The 15150-nt window shown below is 34.1% G+C and overlaps 2 protein-coding genes across 4 annotated transcripts in view; one reads left to right on the top strand and one right to left on the bottom strand.

Moving 5' to 3' along the window:
* Positions 1–9500: 9500 nt before the first annotated feature.
* Positions 9501–14795, top strand: SYCP3 (synaptonemal complex protein 3). The gene is made up of 8 exons (XM_064491645.1): positions 9501–9633; positions 10080–10146; positions 10319–10353; positions 11784–11901; positions 12739–12838; positions 13474–13572; positions 14517–14621; positions 14742–14795. Exons 1-8 carry the CDS (start codon positions 9501–9503, stop codon positions 14793–14795), a joined length of 711 nt encoding a protein of 236 aa, XP_064347715.1.
* Positions 14658–15150, bottom strand: part of CHPT1 (choline phosphotransferase 1) — a 26266-nt gene continuing 25773 nt past the window's right edge. For all 3 annotated transcript variants that reach the window (XR_010383185.1, XM_064491643.1, XM_064491644.1), the window contains one exon: positions 14658–14821. Coding sequence is in view for 2 of the 3 variants with exons in the window: in XM_064491643.1 (XP_064347713.1) it covers positions 14777–14821 (45 nt within the window). In the remaining variant the exon portion in view is untranslated. The remainder of the gene's footprint in view (positions 14822–15150) is intronic.

Below are 15150 nucleotides of genomic sequence, written 5' to 3'. Positions count from 1 at the left end.
TTATATAATCTAAGTAACTCATATTTGAAAACACTGTTATATTTTCCACCCGAAAACATACATTTGCTGGTAAAATATTAACTCTAATTTTTAGAAAAATTTTAATGTTATTAAATATGTCTGGCATTGGCTGACAATCATGTTTGATACTCAGACAATAGTCTACCAGTGACTCAACAAGTACCATTATAACATTCTCAATATTGATAGCTTATATCTATTGAGTACTTGCTATATGCTACTGAATGCCTACTAAGAGTTTTTATGCATCATTTCACTTTTTAAAATCCACAATTCTATGAGGTAAATACTATTATTATGTCTATTATGCTAGTGAAGAAAGAAACAGAGGTTAAAGAAGTCAAATCATTTGACCAAGGTCTCATAGTTAATGAGTGTCAAAGCCAAATTTAATTTTGTCCTAGATTTTTATGTAACATTTTAAACCATTTTTATGAGTTTCTCCTTGAATAATATTATACTTAACTTCTAAGATTTTGGAATTCCTTTTGGTAGAAGAAGTGATTGCTAGCTACTCACCTAAATCCTTGTTCTTCTCTTCTGGGCCCTCAGCTGGGCAACATTTGCAAGCCTTCCTTGCTGTTAGGTGTGACTAGGTGGCTGCTTTCTAGCCAATAAAATGTGAGCTGAAATGATGTGTGCCACTTCCAAGCCTAGCCCATAAAAACTTCCCTTCCAGCTGGCTGTGATGGAGACCATGTCTAGGGCAAACTTGGAAGTCACATGTTGAAGATGGCAGTTTCCATCAGCTTTGGTCCCTGACTGACCACATGGATGAAAACTGCCCTGAGGACCTGTTCACTTGCCCAGTACTGTTAAAGGAGAAATAAAATTTTGTTTGAGTCATTATACATGGTTTTATTTGTTGCAGTAATAGTCCATTCTAGTTAATTGCAAACTAGGTAAAAAAATAAATTTGTTATGCACTTCTATATCATTCAGAATTGCATTTGGCTGCATTTCATATAGTGACTTAACCAAATATAAATACCTACATCTCAGCAGAGATATAGGGAAGTGCAAAATATGAAAGAGATTTGTGATAGCTTATTTGCAAAGATGGTCACAATAATCCTTCCTGTCCCTGTATGCACAAACTTTTGCACATGACTATGCTGCTCCTCCCATCAATTTACTAGAATTTATGTCTTTACTCTTTTTTTCTTCAATTAAAAAATTTGTTTAGAGGGGAGGTAATTAGCTTTAATTATATATTTTTTAATGGAGGTACTGGGGATTGAACCCAGGACCTCCTACATGCTAAGCATGCATTCTTCCACTGTATGTTTCTACTCTTTTAAGTTGGGCTTGGATATTTGAATAGCTTTGGCACGTGGAACACGTACAGAGGCTTGAAAAGTGTTTGCGCTTTGGAGCTTGCCCTTTTTTGGCTTCAGTTGGAACCCTGAAACCTTAATGTGAATGAGCCAGAGCTAGCCTCCTGGAGAGCCCGCATGGAGGAGAACTGAAGCACCTGAACCAACAGCCTGCAAACTCCCAAATATGTAAGCAAAGACATATCAGATCCTCCAGCCCCCACAGGTCTGTCAGATGACTGCTGTCATATGAGTTATAGGGGAGTTCAGTCCAAAGCAATGACCCATGAACTTTTGAACAAATAAAATGGTGTTTTTTTAGCCACAAAGTTTTAGGGTGGTTTATTATGTAGCAATAGATAACTGATAGGAGTTAACAGATATCATAGACAGAATAAGATCTAATAAAATTTAATAGAGTCCTAGAAGAATGAAGAGAGAATAGTTAAGAATTTTCCACAAAATTTGTTTCTATGAAACAAATGAATCTATGGATCTACGAAGAACCAAAAGGGACAAATAAGAATCCACATCTAGACATATTGTAATGAAACTATAGGACACCAGAAACAAAGTAGCCAGACAGAATATTCAGACCATTGTTAAAAGGAACTACAACTTGAATCTAAAAAAAAAAAAAGAAAAAAAGAAAGAAAGACAAACGAACTTATTTACAAAACAGAAAAAGACTCACACACATAGAAAACAAACTTATGGTTACCAGGGGGAAAGGGAGTGGAAAGGGATAAATTGGGAGTTTGAGATTTGCAGATACTGGCTGGTATATATAAAATAGATAAACAAGTTTATCCTGTATAGCACAGGGAACTATATTCGATATCTTGTAGTAGCTTACGGTGAAAAAGAATATGAAAATGAATATATGTATACTCATGTATGACTGAAACGTGGTGCTGTACACCAGAAATTGACACAAGATTGTAAACTGACTATACTTCAATTAAAAAAAAAAAAAAGAGTCAAAAAAAAGGAACTACAACTTGATAAATTGCCTATGAAGCAACAATGAGCAGACTCAACAGCATCAATGGAGGCATATATTTGAAGTGCTGATAAGAAATAACTTTCAACTCAGAAAATGATCTTTCAAGATAAAGGCAAAATAAGGACAATTTCTGGTAAGTGAAAAATGAAAGCTTACTACCAAGAGAAATTTTAAGGGATGTTATTTCAGGAAGAAGGAAAAGGATGCCAAATTACTCCTTTTTGGATCTTGGCCTAAGATCCAAAAAGAAATAATTTCTGAGCACAGACATTGGCAAATACATAAGTAAATTATCAACTGTCTGTATATATTAATATTCACAATAATAATAGTGTCTAACTTTTAGGAATAAAGCCAGAAAAAAGTGGATAACAAGAGCACATAAATCAGGAGGGGATGAGTGGCATCAAAGTGTTTCAAAGTGTTCAGAGAAAAAGTATTCAAAATGAAATGGTTAATATTAGACTTTGTGAAAAAAACACAAAGCATAAATACAAAAAATAGACTCACAGACATAGAACACAAACTTGTGGTTGCCAAGGAGGGGGGAGGGTGGGAAGGGATAGACTGGGATTTCAAAATTGTAGAATAGATAAACAAGATTATACTGTATAATACAGGGAAATATATACAAGATCTTATGGTAGCTCACGGAGAAAAAAATGTGACAATGAATATATATATGTTCATGTATAACTGAAAAATTGTGCTCTACACTGGAATTTGATACAACATTGTAAAATGATTATAAATCAATAAAAAATGTTAAAAAAATATTAGACTTTGTGTGAATGTTAAAGCACAAGAGCTAAAAATTTAGTGTGTAACTTCCAAGCCAGTAGAGGAAAGTAAAATGTGAAATTAAAACAAAACCAAAAAACTCCATTCAACACAAAGCACAAAAGGAAAAAAAAAAAAAAACCTAAGGAGAAAAAAAAAAAAACACCAAGTAAATTTGGTAGGAAGAAGCCCAAAAGTATAAGTTAGTCACAGTAAATGTTAATGGACTAAACTTACTTACCAATTGAAAGAGATTATATTTATCATAAAACAAAACCAGATATATACACTATTGGATACACATGAAATATAAAAGGATATGGAAAGTTTGAAAGTAAACAGGTAGGAAAAGATATAGATAAATATTAAAGAAATGTGGGGAAATTTTATTGCTATCAAACAAAATAGAATTTTAATACAAAAAGCATTATTAGGGTCCCCACATAATGATTAAAGGTCCAACTGACAGAAGATGTATACATTCTAAACTTGCATACACCTAATTAAATAGCTTCAAGATACAAAAATCAAGCCTATAGCACTATAAGGAAAAATTTATAAATCCCCTATCAGATTTTAACACATATCCAATCACTCCTCAGTTATTCCTAGACCAAGGAGACAACGATATTAGCAAAGATATAAAAGATTTGAATGACACAATTAGAAAGCTTGATATATCTTGGACATATCTAGAACTCAGCATCTCCAAATTACAGCATATTCATTCTTATCAAGCACAAATAGAATATTTTTAAGAAAGACCTTGTGTTAGGTTAACATATTTCAAATCATAGGTGTGATTCAGATTAAGGGGGTATCATCCACTTAGAATATCCCAAAGATAAATTTTAAAAACCAAATTTACTTGAAAGGCTAAAAACACACATTAAGCAACTCACAAGTCAAGGAAGAACTCATAATGAAGTTTTTAAAATACTTGGAACTGCATGGTAATGAAAATATTGCCTATCACAACTTGAGGAGTTCAGCTACATAGAGGGAAATTCGTCATCTTAAATGAGTACCTTGGAAAGGAGACAGGCTGAAAACAAACAATATAAGGGTCTAATGTAAAAAAGTTAGAAAAAGAAAAATAAAAGAAAGTAGAGGTAAGGAGGTAATAAAGCAGAAATTAATGAAATATAAAATTAAGACTAATAGGAAAAAATCAATAACATACAGATTTTTTTAAAAAGACTAATGGCATGGATACATCTTTGGTGATATTTTAAAAATAAGGAAAGATTTGGGGGAGAGTTTGGCACATGGAGGTCAATGGTGGCCCCCAGAATCTGAATCTCTTCATACATCCTCAAGAATCATAAGATAAACAAAAAGTGAAAATAAAATCACATATAACTGATGCCTTCTGCATTACCAGGAAACAGAATGAACTTCTTTTAGTAGAGAAATAAACAACAAATTCCAACAGGGCTCATGCTGCTGCAAGGCTGTGGGTAGAGTGCAAACAAGCCTGTAGGAGGGGAAGCTTAAGACTACAAAAAAGAGGGCTGGGGAGCAGAAGACCTAGAGGAAGCACAGATAAAATGGCTAGCAGAAAGACAAAGTCTAATAGTAAGAGTCAAAACACCGTCACTGGCCAGGGATTTGGTAGTTTACAATACTAGCTGGGTTCGAAAGAAAGCAGGACCAGGAGTGGTGGTAGCCTTAAAGAGACATTGCTTCTGGTGGAGAACCAGATAAGGAGGGCTGTCTTCCTTTCTCATAGCTCTAAGGGGCAATAGAGGGAAAATTAAAAGATCCTGCAGAAACTTAAATGAAACAACACACAACCTATTCTCCCCCATTATTGCTTAAAGAAACTGCATTTCATTATACTGACGGTGTTCTTGAGCTAGAAACCCTGGTTACAAAAATGCTTAGGAATGGGAAGGAAGGAAGAAATGGGAAGAGAGGAAGGAATGAGAAGGGAGGATGGGACAGACATGAGGGAAATGACTATTAACAGAAGAATTTTTTAAAAATCAAAGGAAACTATACACCTCTTTTCAGGTAAATTTGTAAAACTAAAATGAAATAGAAAATTCCTTAGAAAGACCAATTTATACAGAAGAAAATAAAAAATAAAACTATCAAGAACTACTTACTCCACATGACATTACTAGGTTCACATAATTTAACAAAGGATTTTCAAACATTCAGAACCAGGGAGTCGCAATACTACTTAAGTTGTTTCAGAGCATAGAAAATGAGGAAAAACTTCCAAACTCTTTTTATAAAGCAAATATGGCATTATTATCAAAACTTGATTATCAAAATTTGATAATTGGCGGCAACATAACAGACAAAAATCGGCCAATATCTCTTATGAGCAATAACAGAAATCCTGAGCAGACTTCAATACTACAATAAGGAAATAACACACCATGGCTCTGCTGTGGGACATTTGAGCAGAGACTTGAAGAGGGAGCAAGCCACATATACAGCCTTGATTACAAACTGGATAAGGACATTAAAGGAAGAATTACAAGCCAATCTCAGTCATGAAAACGGACACAAAATGCTAACAACCCAAACACAGCAATGTACTTAAAAATTAATACATCGTAATCAACTTGGATTTATCACAGGAATGCAGGAATGTAGATTTGGTTTAACTTTAGGCAATATACAATATACATATTATATACATTGTAGTCACCACATTAACAAATTAATGAGAAAAGATCATTTCAATAGATACAGAAAAAGAATTTAATAAAATGCAACACTCATTCATGATTTAAAAAAACAAAATGACAAACAAGCAAACAAAAAACTCCTAACAAACTAAGAATAGACGTTAAGCTTTCAAAAAGGGCAACTACCAAAATCATACATACCGTTTTGTTACGGAACCAGGTTCATTTTGCCTGATGCCCAGGAAGCCAAAACGCCGAGACGCTGAGGTCTGCAGCAAAGAGAGCGCTTTTTCATAAGGCAGCCAAGCGAGGAAACAAGAGGACAAACCTCAGGGCTACTTCCCAGAAGGCAAAGCGTTGGGGTGTTTATGGGATAGCCAATAAAGAAGCAGGGCGGTCTGAGGCGTAGGCAGCGTATGGAGCGTGGGGAGCGTGGGGAAAAGTAATTGGAGAAAGGTGTGGTAATTGGCTGTTCTGCGCAGGTGTAACTCAGCTAAGGACCTCTGCAGAGGGTAGAGGTTTTGGCTTTCTGATGTCAAAAGTTCACCAAATAGACAATCTCATTGCCCAGTTGGTTCTATCCAGTCTTACTCAGCTCAGTGGAACTATACACAGCTGACTCAAAGTTCCCGGAAAACAACTTGGGCAAACATCTTATTGTTTAGGCTAAGCGAAGTTTGGAGGACGTGAAAGTCTTAAAATGACCTTCTTTAGTGAAGGCAGGCAGGTGAAATGGATTTAAGCCACAGTTTCTGTACCACCATTGTTAATAGAAACTTTAGAAGCACGTCCTTTAAAATTAGGAAGAATACCTAGTATTGATGCTTCTACGCATCTCCATGCTAAAGATTCCAGTCAGTGCAGTCAGAAAATGAAAAAAAAAAAAAAAAAAAAAAAAAAAAAAAGCCCAAGAATTAGAAAGAAACAAAAATGTTATTATTCACAGATGATACAGTATGAGTCCAGACTCTACAAGTTATTAGAAGTAACAAGAGTGTTTAGCAAATTGTTGGATATAAGAAAAAGATCCATATCAGAAATAAATTGGATTTTTATATACTAGCAACAATTAGAACAAAATTGAGGCAAAATATGTTATTTATGAATAATTCCAGTAAAAGTACAAACCCGACATAGGGAAAAATTTTTAACTTTATTGAATGATATTTTTAAAATTCTAAATAAATGGAAAATATGGTATGTTCAAGAATAGGAAGACTCAGTTCTCTCCAACTTGATCTATAGATTTAGTGTAGTTCCAATCAAAATACAGTAGTTTTTTTTTTAAATAGAAAACTAATTCTAAAATTTACTTGAAAAGCAAAGTCCAAGAATATACAGGATACTCCTGAAGAAAAAATAAGGTGTGAGACTTGCCCTAGTAGATGCCAAAGTTAGAATGATGAAAACTGTTGTTTTGGCACAGCGATAAGCAAACTGAATAGTGGAACAGGCTAGAGAAGCAGAGTCAAGAACATACAGAAACTTGAGAGATGACATAGCTGTTTTAACATGCACTATTCAATGAATTGGCTTCTGCACTGGTGGGTGATGGGGGTGGGCGGTAATTGGATCCTACCTGACACTAGGCAGAAAAATCAATTCTAGATGACCAAAGACTTAAAAATGAAAAATAAAACCTGAAATCTTTCTATTTTTATGACTTCAGGATAAATTTCTTTGAAAAGATACAGAAAACCAGTTATAAATATTAACATCTAGTATATATAAAGGCCTATTAATCAATAAGAAACACATAACCCAATTAAAAATGAGAAACTCAGATATTTTAAGGAAAAGGAAATGCAAATGGCCAATAAGCATAGCAATAGCTTAATCTTACAAATTGATAGGAGAAATATAAAAGAAGTCCCCAAAGAAATATCATTTTACATCTACTAGAATGGCAAAATTAAGAAATCTCCCTATACCAAGTGATGAGTACATTGAACAATGGGAACTCACTCATTTGGTGGGAGTATAAATTGGAAACCAACTTGGCATTACGGAATAGCATCTAGCCTATAACAGGGCAACTTCACACCCAGATACTCTGTAAAAACTTTAGCAAGAGATTAGAATATTCACAGTAGCATGGTTTATATTAGCTGTAATCTGAAAATAACTCACATGTGCACAGACAAGAAAATCAATTAATAAACTGGAAGAGAGGCACAATGTAACATTATGCAGCAGTGAAAATAAAAGAATTATGGCTACCTGTAATAATGTAGATTCTTTTAGTGACATAATGTTAAAAAGCGAGTGGCAGAACACTGCATAGAATATGGTAGAACTTTTTGTACTCCCCAAACACATCCAAAACTAAGCAGGGTTATTTAAGGACACATGTATGTGCGGGGAAAAAAACTTAGAAAATGAGAGGGTCCAATGATTTACACAAAATTCAGGATAATTAAAAAAAAAATCCCTGAATAGGTAATGGGGTGGGGGATGGGATGGAAAAGACTTTCTGAGGAGATTCAATGGGTTCTGGTAAAATTCTACTTCACAAATTAAGTTGTGTGTTCTTCATATTTCATAAATTACATATTATTTTGCAACTTTATTATTAAAATATCATAACAATTTTAACCTTGAATCACGAAGAGACACAAGAAAGCAACCGACCTCAGGTGTATAAGCCACTCACTGCCGCCGGCAAGGCACTCTGGGTCAGCATCGCGCGGGCTTGTTGCCCGGTGGGGCGGGCCCCAGGGCTGCTGCACGCATGCGCCTTAAAACCAACCAATCAGCGACGTTCCTGGGCGGGGCCAGGCAGGCTTTTTTCCCGCGCGAATTTTGATCTCCTCAGAGGAGCGTCGCGGCAGCGAAGGGGAAGCGTCAGGTTAGGTGCGGGGGTCTGGGAGGCTGGCGCAGTGGGGACGCCTGTGCGGAGGACTGTAACTGAGGCCCTCGGCCTTTGGGGTGTTTTTCAGCCGTGAGGAGGGGAGCGTTTGTCCAGCGCGGGAGTCTGAGCCGGGGCTACTCTTGACCCGTGAGGTGAATCTTCCCGACAGACTCTACCTGGGGATTCTGACAGGAATTTGAGGGCAGTGAAGCTCCCTGCGGGCAGGGCTGTGAGCGGGTGAGGGGCGGGCGGAAAGGTGCGGGCTGTGGTGGTTCTGACGACGCGACGCCAGGGCGGGTGGATAGGTGACAGCAGGGAAGAGGGTGGGCCCTCGTTTGTGCGCCCCAAGCCACAGAAACCATTCCAGTGAACCCAGGGCTCCCCTTTATTGGCCTTCGAGGCCTGTGTGGTGGAAATCTTACTCAACGTCTTTTTCCGCGGCACAGAACGCAGAACATTTACTTTGTTGTTGCTTTTTTATTTTTATATTTCTGTTGCTGTCGACTTCTTTTGGGCGGGCTCGTAATCGATCCTGTCAGGAACTACGACTTCACTTTCGGTCTGAAATGCAAAAACTAAATTTGCCCGAGTGTAGCCGGAATCTGGCTGAGGCGGGGCTAAAACTCCGCTACCTCCCGCCCCCCGCCCCGCCCCCCGGGTCCTCAGAGGCAGACTCTCCACCACTGTACCCCCAGAATCAGGGGCATTTTCTTCTGTTTACTTTTGATCCAACAAAACAAAAGAGGAGACTCTTAAAGTGTTACTCAACTAAGACCGTCTTTATTGGTATCTCTAATTTTGGAATTTGCCTATTTATTTAAGTGGTGTCTTTGGATTCATAATGTTTGATCTATTTTTTAAAAATCAGAAAACATCCAAAAATGGTTCCTTCCGGAAGAAAACATACCGGGAAATCTGGGAAGACATCCATGGAAGATCAGGTTGCAAAAGCCTATGACTTTGAGAAAGAAGATAAAAAAGATCTGAGTGGTTCAGAAGAGGAGGCTACTGAAGGTACCATATATCTAATGTTGTTGGGCAGTGACCATGTCCTGCAATTCGTTTGTTTTGAACGCACTACATCGTAAACTATAATAAAGCTTTATTTGTAAAGTATTTTTCGTGTACTTCATGTTTCTCATTTGGAGTTAGAGAAGCTTATATAGCATCTCTAGCCTTTGCAGTCATTATTCCCAAAATGTCTGATAAATAGTACATGGCTTATTATGACATTAACACAGGAAGACTTGCAAAACTGTTCTCTTAAAATGGTCCTGGATCCTCATTTAATTCCATCTAACCTGCAGAGAAAGTATTGCATTTATATGTCTGCTTTAAAAACTTATCTTGGCAGAAAGCCTAAAAGACCTCAAAATTAAGATATTATTATTCTATTAAAAATTACCAAAATAGCATACCTAATTTCAAATATATATGTATATTTTTTATTGTCGATGCAGGGAAGACTCTGGTACTTGACAAGCATGGGAAGAAAAGGACTTCTGCGGGAGTAGTTGAAGATATGGGGTAATATACTCCAACAATGGTCACCTGTAAGATAAAGTACTTTAAGAAAAGTCTATTTGGTTATCTAACGAGTATTGTATATAAAATACTGGGTATGTGAGATTTCTTCCAAAATGAGCATGCTATTTTATGGATCTTTAATTAAAAGCTTTTTAATGTAATCTTTTCACAGTGGTGAAGTACAAAATATGCTGGAAAAATTTGGAGGTATGTTTTAGAAGATATTTGTATTAAAAATTGTTTTAAGCCATATAACTTGTATAGTAGGAAATGATAATTAGTGGACTATAAAACTGTTTACTGCTTTGTTCACGTAAGATTTTGCACAAGTATATGTGATTCATCTTCATAGATTTCCTTACTAGCCTTTTCCAATCGTTGATATGAAGAGTGAGAATGGTACTAAGAATGGTGAGGTAAGAATGGTTCTTTTATTTTATATGAGTTTAATGGACTGTGGAATTTTAGAACAAAAAATGGATGGGAAGTGTCTATCCTTCTTTGTATGGACTTTCATGGAGTAAGTGATGCAAACACACACCTATCTGTATATGTCAGTTTTTCATTTTCACAATTTAGTTATTTTCTATGACATTCTTGTGTTCTTTTCTTTAGGAGAGGCAGTATAAATTGAAGCCTTTAAAATAACTGTTAGTTTTACATTGTTAAACTATGTAACAGAATTACAGACAACTTTGCTAGTAAGATGTACAATCAAAGTTCATAAATTTTAAATTGTATGTCAAATTATCAGTTATATTAACTGTTAAGGGATAATATTATTAAAGAGTCAATATTTGGCTCTTCTCTATGGATTATTCATAAAATCCAAGTCTTTCTGAAAGCTTTGCACTATTTGGTAGTGGCAAAATGCTTTTTGTAATCTGTATTATAAATTTATTATTACAGATGGACATTGGAAATATAATATTTATATAATAGTGTAGGTCACTTCATTACTGAAAAAATAACTATTGATGGTAGACCCTTATGTATGTGTTTAGCAAAGCATTATCTGAAGTATTAAAAATTTTATGAAATGCAGTACTTATGGGTAAAAATGTCCTATAGAAAGCTCCACAAAAGTATTTAAAAGGGTTCTTGAGTGAATTTATCTACATACTTAAGATTTTTCTATGTTTGTCTGTCTCTTTTAGTAAAAATATATTTTAAAGTATCACTGACTGTATTTTTAAAACATTTTCTTATTCTTTATTTTTATACTTTTTGGATTCTTTTTTAAAAATAGTTTTATGTATTTCCTATAATAATTCATCTAAATTTATTCTTTCAGTTGGAGAGTATTTTATAAATCAAAAAAAATTTAGCCTTTATTGGTGTTTTCTCATGAAGAAATTAAAGTCTGTCCTTGAGACTCTTTTCATTTATTAGCTCTTTTTAATCATCTCTAAATTAAAAAAATACCTCGTTAGGAAAAATCAGAATTAGGATAACAATAACTGAAAGTTTTTTCAGAAAAAAAGCGAGCAAATAATTTTTTTTGATATTATGCATGTTTTAAAATTTAATTTTAAATATCTCTCCCAAACTGTTGAACCAGCTTTATCCATATTTGAATATGTAGGAATAAAATTTTATTCAACTTCAAATTTAATGAGTATTTATTTTCAATATAGCTGATATTAACAAGGCTCTTCTTGCCAAGAGAAAAAAACTAGAAATGTATACCAAGGCTTCTCTCAAAACCAGTAACCAGAAAATTGAAAATGTTTGGAAAACCCAACAAGAGCAAAGGTAAGGTTGTTGGGTTTTTTCACCACCACATTTATATCATTTCATAGTATTCATTGCTGCAAATTATGAAAAGTACTATCATCTTCCATTTACTGGGGTCTCTAGTAAAAAATGTATTTGGCTTGATTTTCCTCTCAGTCCTTTAGTCCTATAACCTAATTCTTTCATAGACCTGAGATGTATTTTCTAGAAATCAGTAAAGATTAACTTTTCCTCCTTTTAAATAACAACTGAGTTTTGTGTTTTTTTTTTTTTTACTATAAAGGCAAAACTAATTTTAGAAATACACTAGCTGAATAAAAAGTAAATGTCATATAAACCATTAGTTTTATGACAGTTAACTGTTCTTTTTCTACATTGTTAAACAGTTATGTATTATATGTAATTTGTATTTTTTAGCTGAATTAACTATTCTTTTGTACAAAATCACTGTTGTACCAAAATGGGGGAAAATTGTGTGAAATATTTCTATTTGGAAATCTTATATGATAAATATAATAACTTCATTGAAATCTATCTTATTATAGCCTATATTCAATAGGAGAAAATGAAAAATAAATTGCCTGGAGATAAAATGGACTTTTCTGGAAAATTTATATATACAATAAAACTTCCTCAGTTTTCAGGAGCTAAAGCACATGAGAAGGCTTTTCTGTTGGCTAGTTAGGAAAAAAAATACTTCTGGAATCAGCATAAATCATAATTTTACTTCTTGGTTTCACATCTAAAATTTTCCTTCATTTATTATAGTATAAATTATGTCAAATCAATTTTGTTCTGAAAGTTTTTTTCCATATTTATATGAAATATGACAACATTCATTATAATGTTTTACAGGCAGAAGCTTAACCAAGAATATTCTCAGCAGTTTCTGACTTTGTTCCAGCAGTGGGATATAGATGTGCAGAAAGCTGAGGAACAAGAAGAAAAACTAGCTGTTAGTATTATGCTTAGCTCTATAGCTTTATGATTAATCTATTATAACCAAGTGTCAAGTAGGAGTTGAGAACCTAGCCTAATGGTACATCCATGGAATTTAGCCAGGTTCCATCACCCATTGCTGGCTATGTCTGATCCTGCTGAATGGTCAACCAGAAGTATAGGCACATACCATACTCATAAAAGCTGTTGGTCTTTGCTTCCTGCTTCCTAGCTAACAGATTGTTAATATGAAGTTTGCTATTATTAATATAATGTAGAGTTTAGTGTTATTGATAATGACAAAATCTAGGGTATGAGTATATAAGTGGATGGCTAAAGTAGGGTAGTCATTGGTGGCAAATAGGCCAAGAAACTGAAAGACCAGCATTACTGGAAGGATCATCTGTGTTGATGTTGAAAGCACCAAGAATTAAGACATGTTTTGAGTACTGCTGAGATACCCTGTTCAATGACTGGTAGGATTATATTATTGTTGTATGTAAGTGGTGAACACAAATTATCTAAACTCAGTCATAATAGTTGTTAAAACAAAATCTTAAAAATATTGATGTAAAAACTGTTTCTTTTAAGTTTAATGTCAAATTACTTTTTGCTAAATTTTACCCAAATTTCTTTCTTTTACATTTGTAGAATATGTTTCGACAACAGCAAAAAGTTTTTCAACAATCTAGAATTGTTCAGAGCCAGAGACTGAAAACAATTAAACAACTATATGAGCAGTTCATAAAGGTTTGTTGTATTTGGTAACATAATACATTCTTATAATTTATACGTGTAAGTAGAAGATAATTTTTTTCTAAGTTTAAGGGAAAAGCATTTGCTTACTATTTTCCATTTTGAATTCATTGTTTTCAATCTAAAGTGCTAAATGCTATCACTAAATGTTACCGCTTCGTGTAGAAATTTTGGTGTTATATTTGACTCCTCCATCTCCCTTATTCTTCACATCCACTGCTACTTCTCCTATTTCAGAAACTCATCATTCTTTGCTTATACTATTAAAACACTTTACTGATTTCTGTATTCTCCAACACACCCTTCATGGATCTGCCATATTATCTTCCTAAAACATTATCTCTTCCCTCCTGAAAAACTCAGTAGCTTTATATTCTAAATTTTCAGGTATTCAGGATCCACCCAGACCCATAACATGATCCTCTTTATGCTTCAGTTACTACATACATCCATTATTCCAAATGTTCGATATAACTGACTTCTCTGAACTCACTCACTCTGCACTTTCATGCTTTTGCTTATGCTATAATCCTTGAATATTTTTAACTTTTTCCTTACCTATTGAAATCTTAGTCTTTTGTCAACTAAATTGGAATTAGTCACCATTTTATACTACATAGCTACAGCAATTTGTGTTTCTATTCCTATTATAAAATTTTGTCTTATTTTTGTTTATGTGCTTCTTCCAATGAGAAGGTACATTACTATCATACCTCCTTTAATAATATTTGATTCATGTCTGACATTTTTTATTCTTTCAGTGGACATTTTGGTTTTCATGTATTACTTAGAAATTTTTATTTGAAATAAATAATGTGTACTATTTGAATATTAAAGTTATTAAAAAGTTTCTACTTTTGAAAATTAATTTTATAAGTTTTGAACCTGAGATGAAAAGTGGTAGTGGTTTGAAACTGAACTAGCCTTTTGTGTTTTAGAGTATGGAAGACTTGGAGAAGAATCATGATAATCTACTTACTGGTGCACAAAATGAACTTAGAAAAGAAATGGCTATGTTGCAAAAAAAAATTATGATGGAAACTGTAAGTTATTTAAAATTAAAAAAATAAGGAGTAATGTAAGCACTGAAATATTTTATTTGCTGAAATATGTATAACACTTAACTAAAAATTAAATGTTTAATATCTCCTTTCATGTAACAGCAGCAGCAAGAGATGGCAAGCGTTCGAAAGTCTCTTCAATCCATGTTATTCTGATGACTCTTTGAAGGAAGAACTTGAACCTAAGTAATATGATACAATTATAACATTAGCTAAGAGACATGTAAGTCTTTAGAGTGGTTTAAATTCTAGTTTAAAACATTACATTTGTGTATCGTTAGCTTAAGTGCAGGCCCTTGTTTTTGTTAACCTCCAAATAAAATACGAAGTTATGTGAGTAGCAGCAATTTCTAAATTATATGTACCACCAAGCTTTCAGCTCTTTAATATTAATAGTGAATTTTTCTCTCTAATACTTGTCAATTAACTTTTAGCAATAAAGATTATTTAATTTCAGGTTTTGGCTTCAGTGTGTTTGTTTCACTTCAAAAAGCACAAGTATAGATTACTA

The sequence above is a fragment of the Camelus dromedarius genome, chromosome 11, assembly GCF_036321535.1.
Source record: "Camelus dromedarius isolate mCamDro1 chromosome 11, mCamDro1.pat, whole genome shotgun sequence".
Classification (NCBI taxonomy): Eukaryota; Metazoa; Chordata; class Mammalia; order Artiodactyla; family Camelidae; genus Camelus; species Camelus dromedarius.
Note: the sequence above shows the minus strand (reverse complement) of the source record. Positions and strands in the feature narration are given on the sequence as shown.

Excerpts from the sequence above, each read along its gene's own strand:
- SYCP3 (XM_064491645.1), top strand. The coding sequence starts at position 9,501 with ATGGTTCCTTCCGGAAGAAAACATACCGGGAAATCTGGGAAGACATCC. Across the intron at positions 11,902-12,738 it reads AAAACCCAACAAGAGCAAAG|GCAGAAGCTTAACCAAGAAT; the intron begins GTAAGGTTGTTG and ends AATGTTTTACAG. Across the intron at positions 12,839-13,473 it reads AACAAGAAGAAAAACTAGCT|AATATGTTTCGACAACAGCA; the intron begins GTTAGTATTATG and ends TTACATTTGTAG.